Here is a 24,946-nt window from a genome sequence, read left to right on the forward strand (position 1 = left end):
TGGGAGACCACCAAGAAAGCACAGGGTCACTATGAAGAGGCAGGCAATGGCAAACTACTCCCTGAACCTCTGTTGACTTAATAAAAACAACAAAAAACTGCAGGGTGGCCAAAAGTCAGCTGTGACTTGATGGGGGGAGGAGAAGCATTTTGCCGGCCTATCATGAACGTCTCTGAATAGTGTCAGTTCCGAATAGAGACGGTTTCTCCTGGTTTTTGCTTTCCTTTTCCTCTCCACTTTCTGCAAGGGCTCAGAGGGAAGCCCTGAATACTCTTTTGGTGCATTTAATCCCCTGCCAACAAGAGGCATTATCCCAGACATACAGCATGAACAAAAAGTCCAAAGGGGTAGTTAGTGAGATGATGCAAAGAAAATCCTCAATTCATCCATAAAATCAGAAACAAGTGCTTTACAGCAACAAACAACAACACTGCCCCCAAATACAAATCCATGCCTGGACTGAAAAGTTTCAATCAAAATCATTCCACCCTAGATTTTGTGTGTGTGTGTGTGTGTGTGCGCTTTGTTTTCTTTCCTGCTGTTGTGGTTACTAAAATCAGGATAACTTTCTGAGCTTTCCTGAGCAGTTACAGATGTGTACAGATGCACAGTGCAGATCTCTTAAATCTGAAAATGACATAACATGGAATGCTACTTTGAAAAGAAGTTCATTTCATGTAGGTTTTGAAGAGATCAGTGGCTCAGCCCTTAGCAGGGGATTATAAGGGCAGCTGGTAGCATTCCATTCCAGGAAAGCTCAAGGCCTGATTCAGTCTTGAGTTGCCCTCCCATCACTGTAGCCATTTGATCTAGAATCTCGTTTATGGATTCTTCACCTTCTGATGTACTTTTCTTCCATGATGTGCATATATTAATTAACAATAAATTTTATAGGCACAGAAGCTCACGGCTTTGGGAGAGGGGTGGGTTATGTACTTGTTCAGCCCTGGGTTTCATTGTCTTGAACTTGTTAATTAAATCTTTAGCAATTCTGTGTAGTGATCTTCCTTTGAAATATCTCTGCAGGAGGACTGCCATCCCGAGATCAGCAATTGAATGTCCTGGAAGATTAAAGAATTTCTCCACTGGTTTCTAAGAACTGTGATTTTTAATGTCAGATTTATGTCCATTTATTCTTTTGCATGGGGATTGACCTTTTTGTTCAATGTGGAGAGTAGAAGAGCCTTGTTGACCCTTGATGGCACATATAGCATTGGAAAATGAGCAGTTATATGGAACTTAGATGGTATAGCTAGTGTTGTTAGGTCCAGAGACTGCATTGGACAAGGTCAACATGGCTTATAATAAGCCAACTTGCCAATTTTTGTCTCCATATGAATTTATCATGTCGCCTGCAGTTCAGTCGTGACTGACCTTGTTCGTTGTTGACCATGAAGCTGCCTGTGCTGGGCCATTCTGAACTATGCCTTTGTGGCCTTGTATGACACCTGTCTAGTCCTTTTCTATTCAGGAGAGGGCAGAACATAGCTGCATTGTCACAAGGCAAAGGGGAGTATAGTTTTTATCAGTCTGGGAGTTGATGCGGGGAGTGTTCAAAACAGAGTTGTCATTGAGCAGCCCAAGGTCAAGCCAGGCAGAAATCTAAACAGAGTCATTGAGAAGCAGTCCAAGGCTGGGCCAGACAGGAGTCCAAACTGAGTCATCATAGAGCAATCCAAGGCTGAGACAGACAGAATTCCAGGCACGGCCGTCAGGGAGCAGTCCGGGTGGAAACAAGCAGAACAGACAAAAAGCAGGGAAGCATGGCAGGGATCCAGGTGCTCAGGACCTGTTTGTTGCACCCAGGCCAAACCAATGGTGCCTTGGGTTCAAGCAGACATGCCTAAGCAGTAAGCAATGATCCTGCAAAGGCTTAACTCACAGAATCCTTGTTCCTTAGTCCTCATCCTGTAAGTCATCATCTGCTTCCCTAATTATCCTGCCATAATGTGCAGCCAGCCAGGAACTCCTCCTTCCTTTACTTAGTTCTCGCCTCTGTTTCTATTTCCTTTGTTTGAGAGCCTCACTGAACTCCTGTGTCTGTCTGTTCCACTGACTCTTTACTAGTTCCTGGCTGTTCCTCAATCAATATGGGAGAGCAATGTGTGGCCTGGAAGCAAGGGATGCCGTTGTAGTTTTAGATAACTTAACAGATATTGGTTTTGACTTACGTTGATTTTGTACACTGCCCTGGGACAGCTGGGCTGAAAGGGGCGGTCTTATGAATCCAATTATAAATACCAGTAACTAAGTAAATATAAATAAATTGTTTTGCCCTGTTACTATGGTCAGCTGATCTGCCTCCTTTAGCTCTTCTTGATCACCCTTCACCCTATTCTCCAACCCCTCAAGCAGGCTCATGACACTGCCTTATACAAGACTTGAGTATACAACCTCTTAGTCAACTCTGCTGTTTAAATCATAGAATCACAGAATCATAGAGTTGGAAGGGGCCATACAGGCCATCTAGTCCAACCCCCTGCTCAACGCAGGATCAGCCCAAAGCATCCTAAAGCATCCAAGAAAAGTGTGTATCCAACCTTTGCTTGAAGACAGCCAGTGAGGGGGAGCTCACCACCTCCTTAGGCAGCCTATTCCACTGCTGAACTACTCTGACTGTGAAAAACTTTTTCCTGATATCTAGCCTATATCGTTGTACTTGTAGTTTAAACCCATTACTGCGCGTCCTTTCCTCTGCAGCCAATGGGAACAGCATCCTGCCCTCCTCCAAGTGACAACCTTTCAAATACAAAGGGGTACTCCTTTCCAAATGTCCACTTTCTCTCTAGACACACTGAATGAACACGTGGAGGGACTGTGTGCAGAGGGCTACTGAGTAGATATTTGGTCTATTAGGATCAGAATCATCTATTCAGAGTGATAGCGCTATCCAGGTTCTCAGGTACAGGCCTTTCACATCACCCAGTCCTTTTAACTGGAGATGCTGGAGGCAGAACCTGGGCAGATGTTCCACCTGGCACCACTCCTGTTCATCCATTCATGATTAAATGGTCCCTCCCTATGCTTCTGTTCATTAAATGGAAAAGATTTTGGTTCTCATTTCTCCATTAATGGCTACACTATTCTATAATGCTAACTCAACCAATATACTTTTGGTAGTGAGGGGCTTTGAGCACTCACAATTTGGTATGGCATACAGCTGTGGGTAAACATATCCACAGAAAGAAGGTGACAGTCATGGGATGATGAGTTGATGTATAGGAATTGCATGAAGAACAGTATCAGAACCTGGTGGGATAAAGAAGCCAACAATGGGCTTATCCCAACATTTTACATGGTTCTCAGCAGACATGTATCTTATGTACATGGGCCATGGCTCACTGGTAGCTTGGCATGCAGAAGGTTCCCAGTTCAATTCCCAACATCTCCAGCTATGGGCAGGTGATATGCAAGACCTCTGATTCAGTCCCTGCATTTCTGTGAATATCTGGGTGTATTTTAAAAACAAACTTCAATTCGATATCCAGAGTGCATTCAGTAATACTGCGTGAAAACAGAAGCTGAACTGTCTATGCAGGAAATGCAAAAAAAACAGTATAGGTAGAAATGGGGGGGGGAGGGGGAGGGGGAGGGGGAGGGAAGAGCCCTGGTTTATGCTCAATAATGTATTCTGCTCTGATACAATTCTTTTCAGAGAGGCCATGACTCTTGTCCTAGTGGAGTCCCTTTGGTAGCAAAAGGAAAATGTTGAATATCAAGGAGAGAAAGGGCTACACTTCATTGTTCAGGAGGGGATCCCTGTAGTGCTGGCTTTAGGTCAAAGTTTTACCTGGGGTACAGGAACTCTCCTTAGCAGCTCAGGCACTCATTAATGAAGAACACTTTGGAAAATGCCCTTCAGTTCCTTTCTGTGCCTGCAGGACTTTTTTTTTTTTTTGGCAGAATTTCAAGCTTATTTCCCCCCTGAGCCTTCCTAAATCCTTTGAAGCCCCTGCTGGGATATGTGCTAAACAGTCCAGTGCAACAGAGCAGTTTTTCACTAGGCTCAAGATTGTTCAATTAACTGCTGTGGCTCACAAAGAAGGGAGGAGAGATTTAATCGCCGGCCCCTATATTCGCAGGGCTTGTTGCTTTATGAGAAATCCAGTAGGGAACGAAAGAGCAAGCCATGGCAAAACCCTAAGAACAGTCCTTTACCCCATGACTGGCCAGCTTGCAAGAACCTGGGAGAAGTCTGTGCATGGAAAGGAACAGCTATATCACCCTAGGGTTCATATGCATAACAAGGAAGGGAAAACACCAGTCAAGAATGGAAAGAACAGAGAAATTAGGGGCACAGGGGCACGCCAAAGAGGAAAAAGGGGGAAAGCGAGTGACTCTAAATGCATGTCCAAGTGTTCCTATACATCACTGGAATGGTCATCATTTTGCCTTCTATACATCACTGGAAAGGTCATCATTCTGCCTTCATGTATATATGAGAATGGCTCCATGGAAAAATATTTAGATTGGATGAGATCTGCTGCAGTGCCACTGTCAGGTTCATTCAAGTCATCACAGTTCAGTTCATATATTGCTTATAATCAGAAGTCATCATAACAGAGAGGATGAGGACAACAGACAAGGCAAATCATATACTGTCCAGACAGTATAGAACAGCGGTCCCCAACCCCCGGTCCGGGGACCGGGACCAGTCCATAGATCAGTCAGTACCAGGCCGCGGCTCCTCCTCCCCGGCTGCTGCCTTGGGGGCTGCCCTGCCACTCTGCTGCCAACATCATGTCTATGTGAAGTGGGGTTTTCTGCTTATCCCAGAGAAGATCTCTAGGGATAGAATCAAAGGCCCCCTTAAGGTCCAGAAAAGCTGCAAAGAGCTTTGGACAGCAGCAGCCAAAACAAAACAATGGAGTAGACTGGACATAAGCAATACACTTTGGGTGTCATTGTTTCCCATCACTCCCAGATGGGACTGTCTTGTTGCAGAGAAACAAGCTCAGGGCTTCCATTGATTTGTCATTATCGCGAGTTAAAATTTTCATGAAAAAAATGTTCATTATATTCGTTTTTGTGGCATATCTGTATCTTATTTTGAAGGGATGTTTAGACGTTACCATAGTGACCAGAGTTAGTGTTAGGGCAGTGGTCGAGAGGAGAGGAGTAGACTATCCCCTCTCCGGGCCTCAGCAAAATTGTCAAACGATGACTGGTCCCCGGTGATAAAAAGGTTGGGGACCACTGGTATAGAACATTAGCATCTCACATCTAATTTGGGGGTGGGTACATAAAATAATTTTGTTTTATTTGCATTTTTTTCAGTTTTGCATTTGGCAGGCAGGAGAGCTCCTGCCTCTGCAGCCCATAGTCCAGGGGTAGTCAAACTGCGGCCCTCCAGATTTCCATGGACTACAATTCCCAGGAGCCCCTGCCAGCGAATGCTAGCAGGGGCTCCTGGGAATTGTAGTCCATGGACATCTGGAGGGCCGCAGTTTGACTACCCCTGCCATAGTCCATAGCCAGCTACCCTTCACCTACTCACCTGGCAGGTGGGAGAGCTGGAGCAAAGTATGGTGGCCCAGTCAGAGAAGCTAGGCTTCTGAACCTGACATGATGCTGGGGGGGCACAGACAGCTTCCCGCCCCCATTCTCCTGGTGGGTAAGAGGGCTGGAGCAGAGATGGCAGCCTAGTTATGGGCTGCCAGGACAAGCGCACAGCCACCTGGCCTCCCCTGCTCGCTGGTGGGCCTTGGAGCACAAAGTGCTCTTGCTCACAAAGTGAATGGAGACAGACATTTGGCAGCCCCAGAATGCAGGTGGGCCCAAATAATATATAATAGGAGAATCTGTGTGTACTAACCCAGTACTCATATCTAAAGGTGGGATGGGGTCTACAATTAAACACAAATGCATCACACATGTGTGAGGCATTTTTCTCTCTGTAAGCCTCCAACTCTAGGAAATAAAGTGTCTAAAGTCTGGGATTCAGCTATACACGTCAAATCAGGTTCTTCCATCTCACCTACCTCCACCACTAAGGAGGCACCATTGGTTCCTCATGACTGATAGTTATCATCTAGTTTCTCTCACTATGGTCTATGGCCTCAACATTCTTTCTTCCCATTGCTCTGCCATTATTCCTGGTTCCTGTCACAGAGATTCCTGTTTCTCCCAAAGCCCCTCTCCAGATCCCTTGGTTCTTTAGCTTCTGTATTCCACATTTGTCCATGTCTTAGCATAACTCTTCCTCTTGGGTCCTCAAGCCTTCACCTTAATGTTAACTTTCATCAACTTTCCTTCTTTCATCTATTCTTCCTCCTCTCATGTTCTCCAGAGGCATGCACAAAACCATGAGTGAGATGTAACTGGGCAAGTTATTCATCAAATAAAATATTTTAATAATTGTTAAATTTGGACTTACCAAAGTAGATATTTTAAGCACTTTGACTTGCCAAGTGTTTTGATTGTCAGCTCTTTCCTAAATTTCATATTTTCAATCTATCCCTTTTGTAATTCATAAAAGAAGATTCTTTTAAAACCATGGTCTCACTGTTTTATGGGAAAATACTACAAGAAAATACTACTATAATCTGTGTATCCAATACTCATGTCTTAAGTGGCATGGAATTGGGGGTGCATGTGGGAATGGCCACATCCATGTGCTCCCCTAGGGTCATGGGATAACACTTTAGATCGGTGGGCCGCGGCTCCCTCTCCCCGCCCCTCTGGCAGTAAGAAACTTACCAGGCAAGCTTCTTACTGTGTGTGTGTGGGGGGGGGGGAGAGGGAAGCAGGGCCATGTCCGCGCATTGCGAAAGTGCCATGCATGTGCGTTTTTGGCTGCGAATGGCGCATGCACGGTTTTGGCCGTGCATGCGCAATGCACGGCTAGGCAATCACCCTGCTTTCTGCCGCCGGTCCCCAGCCTCAAAAAGGTTGAACTTGATTTTAATTCAGTAACAAAAAATACCAAGATGCCACCTGAGTAGGGGAGTGCTGATGAACCTCTGTTCTGCAGAACTCCGTAGGTAATATGAGTGACTGGCCACTTGCCCCATGTTTGTGTGAACGCATGGCTTAACATCAGTCCCAAGACTCCTAGGGGCTGGTCTGATCGGGATGGAACCAATTTATATTTAACACATCTATGACTCTGAGCACTGATGGAGAGATGTCGGTGAGCCACTAGGAACTTTACCACAGCTGCTATTAGGTTCCTACTGGAAAACGAGAGTAAAATGCAGGCAGTTACTGAATTTCAAGCAGAGCAGCTCAGCAGCCTTATGAAATTCAATCAGCTGCTTCTGGGGAATCTGCAGCCTTCTGCAGTTCTCTGTTTCTTGGTTGAATTGTCTATAACAGTAAACCCAAGAAATGCTGCAGAAAAGTTACAATCTAGACTTGCTTGATAAAGGGGACAGACAGTAATTGCCACTGTCAGGCAGCAGATGATGTGAAAGACCTCAAATTGAGATCCTGAAGAGCTGCTGCCAGTCAGAGCTGACAATACTGATCTTGATAGTCCAAGGGCCTGGCTCAGTATAAGCTTCATTTATTTGCCTAAGAGTGAACCTGAATGCTTAACTTGCATTAAATTAGACATTAATTTGGGGCATATTTTAAGGAAGAAAAAACAAAACAAAAATGTGTAGAAGTGCTTGCTGTTTATCTTCAGATGTACGAAAGAGATACAGTTCTGGGTGGCATAAAAGTAAAGCCTGGTATTGACATGTCATGGGTTCAGCCAGATAAAATCTTGTTATTCAGTTTTCATGTTTTTAGAAGAAGAAGAAGAAGAAGAAGAAGAAGAAGAAGAAGAAGAAGAAGAAGAAGAAGAAGAGGAGTTGGTTCTTATATGCCGCTTTTCTCTACTTGAAGGAGTCTCAAAGCAGCTTAGTCACCTTCCCTTTCCTCTCCCCACAGCAGACACCCTGTGAGGTGGGTAAGGCTGAAGGAGCCCTGATATTCCTGCTCAGCCAGAGCAGCTTTATCAGTACTGTGGAGAGCCCAAGGTCCCCCAGCTGGCTGCATGTGGGGGAGTGCAGAATCGAACCTGGCATGCCACATTAGAAATCCGCACTCCTATCCACTACACCGAACTGGCTCTCTTTAGACTGTGTTTATGTTTTAAATGAATAACGTGAAGCATTAGTTCCATGGAGGGTAGAGGTGTCGATTTATCTAGCTGAGGGTGTTGCAAAGTTCTGGCATTGGGTATTGGATCTCTACGTGTGGTTCCTCTGCTTGCACCTCCCCACCTAAGAGGCCAGAACCATGATCATGATCTGGAGTGGGGCAGAGAAATGCCTGATCTGCTGAAGTCACACCGTACATTTATCTAAGTTCCAATTGCAGGAAGCTGAGGGAAAACTCAACACAGGGTTGCCCTTTCGGCAGCATCTGAGAAGACAGCTGGGTTTTTGTACCCCACTTTCTACCCACCGAAGGAGTCTCAAAGCAGCTTACAATCACCTTCCTTTTCTCTCCCCTCCCTCTCCCCTGTGAGGTAGGACAGGCTGAGAGAGCTGTGACTGGCCCAAGGTCACCCAGCTGACTGCATGTAGAGGAGGAGTGGGAAATTCAAACCCGGTTCTCCAGATTAGAGGCCACTGCTCTTATCCACCACACTGAGCGGGCTCTTACCACACCTGAACCTGACCTTCATTGCAGTCTCATTCTATGATGTCAGTATGTGCTAGAAATCTCCTGATCAGTCATCTCTCTTTGCTCATGCGAAAACCAGTTTAAATGTTTGGCTGAAAATCCTTGGCTTAAATCCGCAACCTGCATGTTAATCCATGAATTAGAACAACAAATGGTTTCAGACCCAGTCTGAGCGGAAGGCAGCACTCTTCCATTGTCTACCTATCAGGTACTCTGCCGTTATTTTCATAGACGGTGCCCAAATTATTCTTCCATCATTTCAGCCACTGCTATCTCAGCCATTGTAGTTGTGTAGCCGCCTGCCTGCAATTTCTCAATGACAGCCAAGTTTTTGCGTCCGCTGGTCTCCCGCATTCCTGCCAAAGCCCTGCAGAAATGAGAGCTGCTACAGCTGCCAGGGTTTATTTACACAAATTCCTGGCTCAAATTGAATTAATGAGCATAATTTAACTCGGGCAATGTCCTCCGTGGCTCTTGTTTCTCCTTGCTCCGCTTGACATTTCTTTTCTGGCCCGTGCAACTGCTCTTGTCATCTTAAAGGAAATAGTCTAAGGCTCGTCCGGTGGAACAGTCTGCAACTACTGGTATGCTGCACAGCCCGTTCGAGTGATCATGCAGCTCTGCATGAGGCATATTTTATGAAGCTTTTAAGATAAGACCCTCTAAATGGACTCCCAGAGATTTACCTGGAATTTACCTGTTCAGTCTAAACAGCCTGTCTCATTTTAATATTCTATCTTTTGTCAGCAGGTCGATTAGTTATCAGATATCTCTGCCATCTTATAAGGTTCTTTTGCTCCATAGCATATTCAAGAACAGGCAGAATCGTGGAATGTACACACCACAACCCTAGACACAGTAACACCCAAGCACGCTGACTACAATGAACTTAGAAAGGTGTAAATTAGGACTGCACTGTTGGCCATTTCTCCCAGCTTTGCCCTCTTTTTCCCTTGGAACAATTTGAAATCCTTCATCCAACATCAGAGGGCTCTTAGCTTTACGTGGTACCATGGGGATTTCTCCGGGAGTTGGCTGAGTACAGGAGGTCTGTTTATTGCACTGAACAGGCCAGTGAAGAATTTCCTGCATGTGATGTGAAAGGCAAGGGTGTGCAAACATTCGTCTGATGTTTCTGTAACGAAATCAACAGATCTCCTGTGTATTATAATGCCGTATCCCTTTGGGTTGCAATCTTTGGAATAAAGCCTGCAAGCATTCACCAAGGGAGCCAGAAGAAGGAGAGAAAGAAAGAAAGAATGCAGTTGTTCCTAGAACTAGAGATTGTGCAGGCAGATGTCAGTGGTTTACAGTCCGGGTTCATCACAGACATGAATGCCCCCAGCAACACCTCCCCTCCCCTTGCAAGAATTGCTCACTATGCACAGCTCCCCCCTCCCGGCCTCTTGAGAAGGTGAAGGGAAACATGTTCTACCACACTAGATCAGAGACTTTTAATTCCCAAGCAGAGCTTTGGTTAACACTATTGTTTCCCAGAAAACTGCAGCAAATCAAACACTCAGAATTTTAACCGCATCAAATGCTGGGAGCCTGAGACAATCAGCTTTTTTTTTTTTTTTTACATTCAGCAAAGAATAGCATAAGCCCATTAAGCTCATGTATTCTTAATGACATCATGGAGGTTTGTTCCTTGTATCTGGAAACTTTGTTGGACCAATGCCAGAGATGAATTGCTTAGCTTTTATTTTTTTTTTTTGTCCGGGGCCTTTCCAGGGTAGGGTGGGGAGCTCCCTGGTGCCTGCAATGAATACATCTGATAAGTGAATGGTGAATGGCATTGCAGTGTTATGCTGAAAGATACACTGGCATTAAAAGGGGTACATTTCCTGTTTCAACTCGGCACTCTACGAACTGTAGCTCTTCATTGAAGCTTATGGCTTAAGTCTTTATCATCACCAAACAAACGGACCCAAGTACTTAATACAGCAGTTGTTCCCATTCATCACTTGGTACCCTTGCATCTGCTTACCATTCCTTTGCAGAATTTCTCTCTTGCCCCTCTCTAAATTAGGCACGCTCTCTCTGAGCCCAGTGGTCAGTCTTATTTCTTTTTTTTATCATAGCTACCAGGTTAGCCCAATCTTGCCAGATTTCAGAAGCTAAATGTGTACACAGCATCAACCTGAATCAGGATCATGCGGGGAGGTGAGAGGAAGTTCTAAGGTCTCTTTATACATTATGGAGTATACAGGTTGGGTCTGGGGTTGCCATCCTGTGTTTTGTGTTACATGTAATTTGAGGGTCCTCTTCAGTTCCAATGCCTGATTCAGACTTTTGAATGACGCACTTGGAGAGCCTTATCTCCATGCCATTTTCGTAACCTGACATGTTCCTTGTTTGCAAAAGGGTGATATTCAGCCTGTCGGAAAGCCAACAGGTATACCCATGAGTTTCCCCAATAGGCCAAATAGCACCTCCTGAGACTGCTTCGGGTCTTGAAAATCAGAAAAAAGGCTACTACCCCTTCTCTGCTTGGCTACATCTGCAACTTGAATTGGACACCATACATTTGGGAACACACAGGGAACATCTACAAATCATGTGTGCCTGTTAAACACTGGAGATATGTGATCTCAACCTTGCATGATTTCGCCTACCAAATCTTTCCTCCCTATGCTGCTATCCACCCTCCCACCCTTTGAGTCGGGGAAAGTGGTACATTTTCTCCTCATCACTGTGTTGCCCCAATCTGAATGGGCATTTTTTAAAATGCTGGTAGGAACTGATTACAGATGTTCCAGCACATCTTCTATTTTGACCCAAAGGTGACTGCAGCGGATCTTGTAACACAACTAATGCTTAAAAAAAACATCCCTAAAAGACAACAAAAGTAAAATCTTATGTTCCTTTGAAAAATGATGGCAATGATGAAAATGATGGAAGACAAGCAAACAAAGATCTTCACCGGTGGAGTTTGTTGTGATTTCTGAGCTCCTTCCTCTTCCCACTCGCCTCTTCTAAGGATTGTACAAAGAACCCAACAATTTCATGAAATTGTTCAACTGTACAAAAACTAGTCAGAGTCGTGGCTAAAGTCAGGACCCAGAAAAGCTTATTTGAATGTGCAACACTTCTATGGATTCAAGGTATTCCAAGGGACTCTGACTTTTGGGGTGGTTCCAGGGAGCTGCCTGGAGAATTGAGGGGTTGAAACACCTGTATGAATGAGCAGAAGTAACCTCACATTTCTAGGTAGGAGGTGAGAGGGAACATAGTAGACATTTATAATATGATACACAGGGTGGGGAAGGTGGACAGAGAGAACATTTCCCCTCCCCCCCACCCCACCCATAATACTGGGATGTTGGAACACTCAATGAAGTTGATGAACAATAGATTCAGGACAAACCAAAGTAAATAGTTCTCTCCTCAAATAATTAAATTGTAGAATTCACTGCCAGTGGTTATAGTGATGGTCATAAGCACAGATGACTAATCCTCTTCCAAAAAGGATTAGTCAGAAGACAAAGACTATTGTTACCCGCCACGAGCCTATGGGGAGTGGCGGGAAATAAATATAATAATAATAATAATAATAATAATAATAATAATAATAATAATAATAATAATAATAATAATAATTTGCGGAGGATAAGACCATCAGTAGCCACTAGCCATGGTATCTAAGAGTCTCTGAAAAGGCTCCTCTGTTCTGAGGAGGCAACGTCATGGAAGGCCATGGTCTTCATGCCCTCTTTGTTGGTCCTCCAGGACAACTGATTCACTGCTGTGTGAAATATATAATGCTGAAACAGGCAGGCCACTAGATTGATCCAACAGTGTTTTTCTTACTGATATTATGGATCCATGCAGACCTTAAAGATCTTCTTATGGATCTAAGTTAGGATTTCAAGAGATCTCGGAAGTCATTTGGGTTACTAAGTATGTGTCCTTCAAGTTAAGATGAATAATGGATGATCCCAAAGGTAACATAGCACCTTGGAAGCGCACCTAACAGCCACATGGTGCAATTCTCAGTTTTTGAGAATAATATGTGCTGGAATATATATCAAAGTTATGTGTTCGACACTGTATGTGCATCTTGTTCTGATCAGTGTAATATTCCACCTCATGGCTATTGCCTACAACAACAGGATTTTTATCCAATTCCCCCTCAAAACCTCACTCTGAATATGTATATGTTCACCAGTCCTCCTACTCTTCCATCCATCTCCACCAATTTCCATCTCATGTAATTAAATTTAATCTTTTCTGACTACAATGGCTAACCTATTTCCAAATGCTGGAGAAAGATTACCCCAGATTTTTTTTGCCCATTTAAAGCAATTTTTTAAAATTAAAAATTATCCAATCCAAAGAACAGCCTACAGTTCCCTGAAGAGGAAAGGCATACGGGCGGAAAATAGATGAAGGGTAATACACACTGTGGGAGAATCAAGGACAAAAACCCAAAGAAATGAAGAAATACAACAGACAGCTGCAAAGAGCAGACATAGCCAAAAAATGTCTGAACTAGGAATTCTCCAACCTCACAGCTACTATTTAATGTCTAGAAAACAGCATGCTAAATTCTTGCTTTCTCATATAATTGGCATGTCTGCCCTTTGCACAGGGCCTTTTGTAAAGATTAGATGTGCTCAGTAAATATTATCTAAGCATTGCCCATACTTAACCCATCCACTTCAAATCTTGGGCAGGGGTGGTCTTAGACAATAGCTAACAAGGGCAGCTGCCCCAGGCCCCATGCTTGGGGGTCCTGACTGTCCGCAGTCTGTTCCCCCAAAAAGAGGGGAGAAAAGAAGAAAATCAGTCTCCTGCTGTCACTTGTGCCTGCCCCATTTCAGGCTTGGGTAGCTGGCTTCCCATCCACCTTGCATGGGGTAAGGACCACCCCTTGCTTGGTCCTACCACAGTGATATTGAGGCCCCATCCTGGATTTTTGCCCAGGAGCCCAGAATTACTATGACTGCGCCTGGTCTTGGAGTCAGCACAGACTGGAATCCATAAAGGGGAAGTGATAATGTTGGAACAAGCAGCCCTTCACAATGTCATCCTTTCTTCATGACCTGAGTATTGCAGCAATTAAGCAAGAGCAAAGGAGCTTCCTTTGTGGCTAGCCCCAACTCATCAGATCTTGGAAGTGAAGCTGACTTGGCCTTTGTTAATATTTGGGTGGGAGACGACCAAGGAAGTCCAGGGTCACCATGCTGAGGCAGTCAATGGCAAGTGACCTCTGTTATTCTCTTATCTTGAAAACCCTACCACACATCCACCAGTGAAGGAAAGCGCAATGGTAAATGCACTCAGTGACTTCTGCTCATTCCAAAATGGAATCCATCAGTTGCCTTCAGGTTCTCAAAAGTGTTACTTGATTAGTGACAAACAACAATGTCATCAGGTGCTTTCAAGATCTTTCTCTCCATGGCCTTTCTTGGAATCAATTTCTCTCATTTCTGCCCAAGGAAAACGGTAGGCCCTGCTCCAGGGAACACATATCAAGGCAGGGAAGGGTGAATGTTTACCAGCTGCCTACAGTCTTCCACAGAAAAGAACAGGTGTGGATTACAAGTCAGCACTTAGCACCACAGACAAATTAAAGCATGAACACTAAAGCTGGTCTTGGAGAGGCCAAGCAAGAGCTCTTATGCTCTCCCCCTCCCAAGAATAGCTCGTGCCTCCTTGGGGAAGTCTAACAGCTTGAGAACCTCTGAAATCCCTTCAATGCAGCTTTGAAAAAGCAGGCATATGTCATTATGCCATGCTGGTCTGTCTGCCTCCAGTAAAGCCCAGAAATATTCTAAAGCCACATCAAGCAGACCAGAGACCATTAACAATGAAAGCAAACAAGATCAGCACTGAAAGCCTACATCTGCAGACAGAAATCTGATTTCTGGCTTTACATGTGAATGAAGCTTTTCCATGGTCTGAAATGTCCACATTGTGGTATAATGTGCGTGAAGGTTCATATATGAACAAGCCACAGTTGGAATAGCCAGTCTTCCAACCAGTGCCAAATGCAGCTGAAACATGAGAAACCAAAAAGGGTAATAACAGAAGCCACCATCTAAGAAGAAAAAAACCTACACTGAAAAGTGTAAGGGGGGAAAAATTATTCAGAAACCCTTTGGAATAAATGCAGCAAGCTGCAAATATCAGCAGTTTAGTGAACAGCAAACTAAACTGAGTCAGTTTGATGCCAGTTTGGTGTAGTGGTTAGAGTGTGGACTTCTAATCCGGCATGCCGGGTTCGATTCTGCACTCCCCCACATGCAACCAGCTGGGTGTCCTTGGGCACTGATAAAGCTGTTCTGACCGAGCAGTGATATCAGTGTTCTCTCAGCCTCACCCACCTCACAGGGTGTCTGTTGTGGGGAGAGGAAGGGAGAGCGACTGTAAGCCGCTTTGAGCCTCCTCCGGGTAGAGAAAAGTGGCATATAAGAACCAACTCTTCTTCTAATGCCAAATGTGATCACTGAGAGAATTCTTGCTTTGTTCAGTTGCATTTTACAAGTAAATAAAAGTTTGGAAGTCGTCAAGGCCTACCATGTGGCCTTGTGACAGTCAGGACAGTATGCTATGGCAAGGAAGAAGCTGACTTCTTGTGATTTCGCTTAAGGTGCACACACAGTAGCAACCTTCCAACAATTGTGCGTGCACAGCAGCTAGCTATCTCACATGTGAAGCTGATCATAAATCCGCAGTTATGTGTAGCACCGTCATGACTAGGGATGGGCATGAACTGGCCCATGAAGTAATGTTCCTAATGCATTTAGGACAGCTTGTGGAAGTTTGTGAATGATTACATTTCTAGACAGTCTCCATTAAATTAAGGGCAATATGGGGGTGGTGAGAGAATTCTCCAGCCTTGGAAACACCAGTAGGACCCCTCCAAAGCTTAACAGGCACTGGTGGCCACCAATAACAGAGTTCCCATTCTGCTCTGTAGGATCAGAATGCAACATGTATATGCTTAGCTCAGCTCGGCAGCTTCTTTTCTCTCTGCAGTTACAGAGAGAGGCTGGGAACTTCTTAAACGTGAACACATTCCCTGGTGATTGGGAGCTCTTCTGCCCTGCTGAGGTTTCGGTGCTAGGTCGACTATGAGCCATCCAGTGTCTCCGCTCACGCCAAGCACAGGGGCTTAGCTAGTGGGTTCCTTGGCTGAGGTCCCACATTTTGATTGTGATTCCTTTACAGGATCAGGCCAGCCAGTCCGCAGCTGGAAACCTATTAGGGATGGCCAGCCCCCTGCCCAGATGCAGCCCTAATGACCAGACTTTGCAGGGGCCAAGAAGACTTACCTTGCCCTCCGAAGATGGCATGGAGGTTGGGCCATGCCATCTTTGTTGGGTAGGGTAAGTCCTCTTGGCGCTCATGGTGGTGGGATCAGGGCTGGTACAAAGACCCAGCCAACATTCAGCTGCAGGAGAGCAGTGGGAAATAATAGTGACCTGACCACTGCCTTCGGTTGTGCTGGGGTCAGGGCCATGGCAGCAAGCCCTGCCACTCAACTGTGGTAAATGAGGCACAGCCCAGGAGAAGCCATAGGGGGGGGGGGGATGAAAGACCACCCATTGTGCTGGTTTTGGGTTTCAAATCTCTGCTGGAAGCAGACATGGAAGCAGACAAGCTGGCTGGATGGCAAGAAACGTCAGTGTCTAGGAAAGAACACTGAAGGGAACAGACAGAATTCAGGGTCAGGCAGTCTGGTGAGTCACCAGTTCATTTAGGTAGTCCAGGAGTATCGGCAGTGAGAGGTGGCAGGATAGCTGAAAAGTTGCATCTGCAACATAGGCTTCTTAGCTCCAAGTTAATATAGGATGTCAGTAGCCTCTCAATTTTCACTCTGGAATGATTCACAGACTTTGGCAGTCATCAACTGTCTTTCTAATCCAGTGTGGGGCCTTTTAGATTGAAGTTTTCTTTGGGCACTGTGTGGTTAATTGGGTTAGCCAGGTGGGCTGACAGGACAGGGAGCTGCAGCTGGAGCCTGGGCAGAGGAATGAGGGGCTTCTGCAACAACTTTGGAATCTAAACCTTGGTTTGTCTGTGACTCAATTCCCTACTGCTGGTTAGAGTTCTCTTTCTGTTGAACATCTATCTGATCTATGTTCACATCCAGATGAAGCTCAGATGAAGCTGGGAACATCTGTCGAGGCTCTTCCTCCAAGGAATCCTCACTAGCAGGACCTGGGCTCACAACATCCATCCCCTGCTGACAGGAGTCTCAGCAGCAGAGAAGGTACCTGGTGAAGGCAGGCCCACTGACGTGGTGGGCAGAGAAAATCACGGGTGGACAGGGGTGTGGCAAGGGAAAATGGAACTTCTCATCTCCATCCCCAGCAAGGCTCCAACTGGGGAGGGCTCAGTAGGACCAGAGGAGTAAAAAGCCTGGGAGAGGGATCCCCAGCTGGACCAGTAAGGCACCCTGGGTGAGACAGGAGCCTAATGGGCAGCCATGGGATTGTGGGAACAGGATAAGGCGGGGTATAAAAGGGCACTCTCTCCAACAGGCTGGGGAGGAAACAGAGCTGGCAACCCAGGTTGTGCAGAGAAGCTTAGGGAGATATTAGAAGAAAATAATTTCATCTATAATATTTCATCAAATATAATATAATAATAATAACTCCTATTCTCAAAGTGAAAGCCTGCAGATGAGTCCTTTTCTAGCCTTTCTGTTACATTTTTAGATTTTGTGTGAAGTTCAGTAAGTGGAAATAAGGCCAATCTCTGACCTAAACTCTATAGTCTTAGGGCTGGTTGTAATACAAGTATATCACTCTAAGTATTGTTCATGTAACACAGCAGACAGTTGCCTGCAGCTGTTGCTACACAGATTTCTGGCCATATGTTTAGAGTTTGTACACTTTCAATCCTCAATAAATTAAAGGGCCAAATGTTGAAGTGAAAACTGGTTATGTAACTGGACACAAACTGGAAAATGTTGGGCAAATATGGACTTCTAACCACTGGCTTAACAGCAGAAGAACTGTGTCTGATCTGCAGCGATCAAAGGACAATCTAAATCAAAGCTATCCTTTTTAGACAAGATGATACAACGTGTCATTCAAAAGAGGCAATAAATACTTCATATTGCAGCACAGTATATGAAAAATGTTAAAAGTCTCTTCCCAAAGGAAGCACCTAAAAATTAAAAAGAACACGGTGTGTTTTCTGTTTGAGAGGATCAAAATAAATTAATCCATGACAAAACATGAGAAGCTTGCACCGAGAGAGGGAAACGGGAATTACCAAACCAGAACCGATTAATGGTCCATCAGATTTAATATCCTGTATCCAGCGATGCCTTATGGCAGATGCTTCAAAGGAAAGAATAAAACACCCATGAAGTAAGGTACCTCACCTTGCAGGATCACAGGCATAAGAGGGGAGGATAAAAGAGGAATATTTCTTGACAACAAAGCAACAAGTCAAAAAGCAAACCTCAAAAGGTGTCTAAATGAAGTTATTCTATTTAGTGGTGTGCTCCCAATTAACTAGCCTGATGTATTTTGAATACTGCATATTCTTCATCAGAGAGAAATTGTTGGCCCTTCTTTGTGCTTATGAGATGAAGGGTTTCTTTTCATATCAAGAGAACACTTGCAATCCTTTTTGTTTGCAAAAGGAAAAACGAAGTTTCTCATTTGGGAGAAAAAGTAATGACCAACCATTTGCCTCTGATGAAGAATCTGTTATACTTGAAACATGTCAGTCAAGTTAATCTGGATGGATCTGGTAAATAGAATGACTGTGCTCTGTACCTTTCCAGTACCTTTCCTGTACCTTGTCACTTGTTCTCCTGAAAACTGGTTCTTCTACCCTCCTATTTATCTGGATTTTTTTAAAACCTCAGGTGAGAATGCTACCTGAAACCTGATCCCCACCATAACCCTTTTAGCATATTAGCTCTAGTTACAATTGCAATTTACTGGTTATCTCCTCATTCTAGCCCTGTTGTGCCATTTTAAATAATAAAACAGAGTGAAAATTATTGTCGTCATGAATTGAGCAACTCCTTCAGGAGCACCAGGGCTCGCATACATCTGACACAATGTTTGGACTTTGCCCATTTGTCAAGCACTATGCATCAAATCTTGGAAGCTAAGCAGGGTTGGCCATGGACAGTATTTGGACAGGCGACCACCAAGGAGGTCCCAGTTTTCTATGCAGAGAGAGCCCATGGCAAATCATCCCTGTTTGTCTCTTGCCTTAAGAACCCTATGGAGTCACCATAAGTCAGTTGTAATTTGGTGGTACTTTCTACCATCAGCATGGCTCCTGTGCAATTGGCATTGTATACTGGCAGCAGATCTTTTTTTAATATAAACTAAAATTTGATACAACCTGCCCCTTTCATTGAATTATTATGGGTTGTCTTTCATAGAAGGAGCATGGGAGATTTATATTTTGATCCTCCCTCTGGCTTTACTTACAATGTACAATTCTGGGAGCCCAACACTGGCGATTCTATTGCAGAGAAGTGTTCTTAAAAATACTCTGAATGCTAGAAGCAATCTTTATGTTTGGACTGACTTCCTTTCTCCCAGATCTTTTTATTCTTGCTTAGCTGATGAATGAACCTTTAACATCCTGGATAATGGATCTGATCTAAGAACGCAGTGCTACAAGTACCGGACTATGTTAATGACCACACTCAATCAAACACAGTGTAAGTACTTTGGTTTGCATAAAAATAATCTCCAGGACTTTCAGCCACAGTGAGGCATGTGTTCCACCTCCCACAACAGCATTTGTTTCAGAAAATGTATAAAATCACATATTTTAAAATAACATTTAAGTACAAAAACATTTTGAAGAAAGAATGTATATGTGAAGCAGATGCCAAGTACAACTGTGATGTAGAATTTCCCCCTCTTTAGACGCAATAAAATTAAGGCTATGTTCAACTTACTTAATTTTTATGATATCCCTGGAGAAATATCTGTTTATTAATTTACTTTATCTGACTTGCTCAAAGTATTAATAGTTTTTACAAGCCCTCAGTAGCATGCCGAATAGACAAATCTGACTTGTGGCAAACATTGTGACATCACCACATTGTGACATCATATTCATTATGGCTCTGATTGGAAGGGATCCCTCACCCAAGACACACTCTCCACATTTGTCCCCAATGATGTCACCATATCGCCAATATCTGATTGGATACTGAGCACCATATTTATTTATTTATTAGATTTATATACCGCTGTCCTCTAAGGCTCTTCTCATTGTCTATGAGCTTCCTGACTGGCTATGCTCAACCAAGTGAACGAACCAGAAAGATAGGTTGCAGTCAAAAGGAAAAAAAGGGGGCCAAAGTATCACCAGCCAAAGGAAACAATGGCATCGAACAGGTTAGTAAAGCAAGTGAATATCTGAATAATCAAAATGTTTTCCAGAAATCATTTATAATTAAAGTTGCTTTTTTGATTAAAATAACAAAAAAACAAAAACAGAAATGGGGGCCATTCAGTGAATTGTCAAATAAAACAAGTTCTCATAACTACTTTAACAAGGCCTATTTTTAAAAATCTAAGCTTCTAATTTGTGGTCCTAGGACAACAGTATGTTTCATATGCTGACATATTAACAGGGACATTATGATTTTAGTGCCCTGGAAGGCAAAGCATGATTTATGGCTCTAGATAATGCTGTTTGTCAAGTTTCACCCTAATTTATGGAAATATGAATTAGAGGTGCTGATGCAAAAATGCTGAAGCATCCTGGGGATGCCAGGGGAAATCATCCGGGGAATTTGGTTTGTCATCTCTGTCGGTCATGGGCCCACTGGCAGGTCATGTCCTGTCACCTGTCACTCTCTCTCCTCACTGTCCACAGCCATCTGCCAGGTCTTCTATTATCTCCTATCACAACATAATGAAATATTTATTAGGCCACAATCCAATTTTATTGGGTAGGAGTTCAGAATTTATCTTGTTTGGTAGGTGAAATGTTGCAATATGTAATCTTACCAATTGCTAACTTGCTTCCAGTTTTGCTTTTCTTCTTTTCTAATATGCAGCAATGAATTTCTCAACTTCAGAGCTTTCTCTGAAAGCACCTCAGAGCTTTTACATGTTCTCAGAGTCACATGGCAAGTATGCCAATTGGCTAGTTAGTTAACAATTATGTATTTAGCAACAGCAGTTTCTAAATTATATGATCTCTTATGTGTTATGCTACTTGCTGTTATTTAGTCTTAGGAAAAGGTATCCTTGTTAGTTGCATTTTGAGTCCTTTTGACTGCCTACCAAACCAAGATTACAAAATTTCATCTCTTGTTATGGAGGATATCTTTGAATTAGAGGTATGCAGTTGGAATATTACAAGTCATAAAAGCATCAGAACCATAAATAGCATTGTAAATGCTCCTGGTTGAAACCAAATGATGTCTGACACAGGAGCAATTCTGTTTTGGTACTATTCTCCCCGTTTTCATTTTCCTAGGCCATGGAAAGCAGAAGGGGGCAGTGAGGACAAAGAATGTATCTGCTGATATGTGCCTGACAGGGATATAATCCAACCAGAACAATGAACTGATCTTCCCACCAAACAGGATTATCCCAGTAGCATTCCCACTTTCAAACACTCTTCTGCATCAGCTCACTGCCTTTAATAGAGATCCTTATTCAAAATTACTATGGGTCCTACATTTGCATTAACTATATTATTGTTTATATCAGTATCTGATAGACAGCAACTGTGGCTTGCCTGCATATGTGGGGTGCCTAATAACAGAGGCTAAGGCTTCACCCTACCTTAAAAGGCAACCAGCCAGGCAAACTCTTTGAAGGCACATATAGGCAGGCAGGATAGAAGGGTTCAGAGTCAGAAGCCAATGTTCTGCCCCCTCAAGAATAAACTGCCTATTGGTCTTGAAGACTTCTGAGAGAAACTGAGAAAGAAGCTTAGGGCTCACCCCAATTTGCAACTGTATATACACTTATAAAATGTGAGAAAGATCAGAGATGGAGTATGATATAATCATTCTGTGTATGAAAGATCCGCAGATTCAGACTTTAGAATCTCTTTGACACCTTTATTTTACTTAAAAGTAAATAGGGAAGGGCCCTAATATGATGGATCCAGAAGTTGGAGGGTAGGTTGCAGTTCAATTGAAATGGAGCGTGCACATGAGGTGCAGTAACACTGACCCCCCGCCCCAATTTCATTTCAATTCTGGAATTTCTTGCTTAACTTCTTTTGCACACGGCCTTTCTCCACAATGGGGATCCAAACCCATGGGAGGAAGGTTATGCTGAGTGTCCAAACACAGCCAGAGCCCTTCCATGCCTAAGTGGGGATTTGAACCTGGATCTACCAGCTCCTAGTCCCACATTTTAACCACTATACCACACTGGCTCTCAGTGACCAAAAATAGCTATTCAGAGAGGAAAATGCTAAGACTCACAGGGCACAATAGGGTGCATGCTCCATTTTGTAAAGGAAATCTCACATGCCACACACCCAGGTTAAAGATCTTGGGGAAAAGGAGGGAAAAAAACTCCTTTCTGCCAGGGCAAATGTTTTGCTTCCTCACAGGACAGAAATTTGGGATGGGATTCTTTGGGAGAGGAGTGCAATCGTTGCACTTTGGAAACTAGAGCAAGTATTTTGTACAGGGGAAAACTAGCAAGAGGAGAATTTTAGACGTTTTCAGCTTTTCCATATGATTTTGTTTCACTAACTTCTTTGCTTACCCTTCTGTGGATATACACTGCAACAATTATTGCTTGTGAGAACATATAAAAGTCATCCAGTCCCTCGTAGGGTGTTTCTTTACACTTGTAAATGTGGCTTCCAAGTTGCTAGAACAACACATTTTCATTTACTACGAGTTTCCTCCCTGTAGTATTTTCACTTACATTGATTAAACTTTCATTTCCCCCAGGAGCCTCCTATTTTACAGATTCCCATTGGACTCCTGAGTGGCTTTGACAGGCTCATTATTTTCTCCTATTCTCCAAGGGGTGAAATCATGACACCGAAAGGGAGGATTTCACCACCTGGAACTCAATAGATGTTGAAGGAACCAATACAAACCCCCTCGTCACATTGTACCAGTAACTGCTAGTGACACATGCCGCTCCCTCCTGGTTATGGTCGCCCGGTAATTTATTTCACAGGTATTATTTTCTTTTCCTTTCCTCAAGTCAAAAGAGTACTAGAAAAAAAACGCTGGGCAATCAGAAAAGTTATACAATACCGCTTTCGAAAACATTTCGTTTGCAAGCACTATTCCCTAAAAGAAACCACCAACTGGAAAATATCACGTTGCTAATGTTAGATCCTGAATGCACGTTGCCCACAACTGAGAGAAATACATGCGCATAGATTTATAAACACAGGTTTACACAAGTGTTGCCAGCTTTCTGGATGCAAACTTGCCCTTCCTTCATGCATGGGCTTTCGTTCGCAAGGCCTGGCTGATATGCATCTGGAAGTCTGCTTCCACAAACTCTTTACACTGTGGCCACCCCCACCCAATAATGCCCTACTGTTCTGTACCAGATAGCTTGTTTTATAAGGTAGCATTTATCGCGCATACCCAAGGGCCTTTACAATTGATCACAAGAAGATAAGATATACATCATAAATCACACCATTAAAATAACCATAGCTACAAATACTTCTCGCACCACTGGCTTTATGACATTAATCTTTGGACAGAGCATTGAATGCGTACGGCTTTTGCTTCCTGCAACCTCTCTGCAAGGCCTCTGGGCTGTGCCTGCTCCACATTGGTACCTGGAGCACTTTGATTTGTATGGTTGACAAAAACGGGGCACAAGACCAGGGGGAGGAAGGGTGGTGGAACGGAACCTTCCCTCCCCCAAGGAAACAAGAATGGTAAGGCTGCCCTTGGTTAGGATCAAAGCCGTGCCTTCAGCTGAATTTTCATTTAAAGCAAAGCTTTACACCTGGAAGACATTTAAAACAAACTGTAACTTCACAGTGTTCCTTTCAAAACCACGACTGCAGTCTTACATTTGATTTCAGTCTATAGCTCCTAAGAACAGGTTTGAAATGCTGGTTCCAGAAAGCCAGCTTGTCCAGCTCTTTGCCGCTATGAACCAAAGGGACTCACCTGTCCAAGCATGTCGGGGGCAATCGGGATTATGGGCCAGATGAACGAGTAGGCCCCGAAGAACACCAGCCATAGCAGCATGCTCCCCCATACAGCCAAGTGACTGAACTGTAGGAAAAAGAGACAAATAATCAAGGCTTGGCAGAGGAAGTCTCTGTCTCTCTGTTTGTTCCTTTCATGGGAGTCTCCTCTCACGGGAGTCTCCTTTCTCCTCTTCATGCCATTCTTTTTAATTTTTTCCCATAAACACCTTTTGCCAGTCTCACTCAGGCCTTGATTTGAAAGGGGCAGCAAGACTGCTTAAAACTGTTCAGAAAAGTCCCCAAGTTAACTTCTATTCTCTTTGAGACATGTTGGTTTCTTGGTAAGAACCTCACTGGACATGCCTCTCCTTCCCCAGGCATTTATTTACATAGCCCCCCCCCCCAAAGAAAAATTCTGCCACTGAGGGATGGGGGCTGAGTCAAAGGACAAGGCACTCTGGGTTCCACTATGCTCGGCCATATGTCTCTGAGGGACTTTTAAAAAATCTCTTAAGTTCAAGAGGAAGTGGTTGAGGTATAATGTCTTCTGACTGTTGGCACAACAAACCACCTCTTAAAAACTGTCTTGAACGGTCCACCTGAGGCTGGTCCACCTGGGTTGCAAACTCAATTTCTGGAGATTTGGCAGTAGAGCCTGGACAAGGCAAGGTTCAGGCAGGGGAGGAGCCTCTGTGGACTATAATGCCAAGGACTTCACCTTCTAAAATAGTCATTTTCTCCAGGAGATGTGAAATCTGGAGAACACTTGTAATCCTAGGAGATCTCCAGGATGCCAGCTCTGGATTGGGAAATTCCGTAAGGTGTGGGGATGGACCCTGGGAAAGGAAGGGATTTTCTCCAAGATAACTGATCTTTATTGTCTGGAGATTAGCTGCAATTCTGGGAGAGCTCCATGCCCTACCTGAAAGTTGAGAATCCTACTGACAACTTGGATCCAAACTCCATTTTGAGGGGCAGTGCTTGACAATTTTACTGAGGCCCCGGGGGGCATAGTCTTTTTCCAAGGGATGCCACCGCCTGAGCCCCTGCTCCGCTTGCTTTCTCGCCAACGCCCCTGTCTTCCCACCGCTCACTGGGGGGCACTGCCAACAGCAGCTGTGCAGTGCCATGCCAAGGGGGACCCCAGCCATGGCAGCCATCGGAGAGTACCAAAGGTGAGCTGGTGGCAGAGTGGCAGAGCAGCCCCTGAGGCAGCAACTGGTGAGGA

At 44.1% G+C, this 24,946-nt stretch overlaps 1 protein-coding gene across 8 annotated transcripts in view; it reads right to left on the reverse strand.

Annotated features, from left to right (window-relative positions):
* ATP8A2 (ATPase phospholipid transporting 8A2) overlaps positions 1-24,946 on the reverse strand; it is a 369,499-nt gene that overhangs the window by 68,634 nt on the left and 275,919 nt on the right. For all 8 annotated transcript variants that reach the window (XM_077341745.1, XM_077341743.1, XM_077341744.1 and 5 more), the window contains one exon: positions 23,696-23,803. In XM_077341745.1, coding sequence (XP_077197860.1) covers positions 23,696-23,803 — 108 coding nt within the window. The remainder of the gene's footprint in view (positions 1-23,695; positions 23,804-24,946) is intronic.

The sequence above is a fragment of the Paroedura picta genome, chromosome 6 (genome assembly GCF_049243985.1).
Source record: "Paroedura picta isolate Pp20150507F chromosome 6, Ppicta_v3.0, whole genome shotgun sequence".
NCBI lineage: Eukaryota > Metazoa > Chordata > Lepidosauria > Squamata > Gekkonidae > Paroedura > Paroedura picta.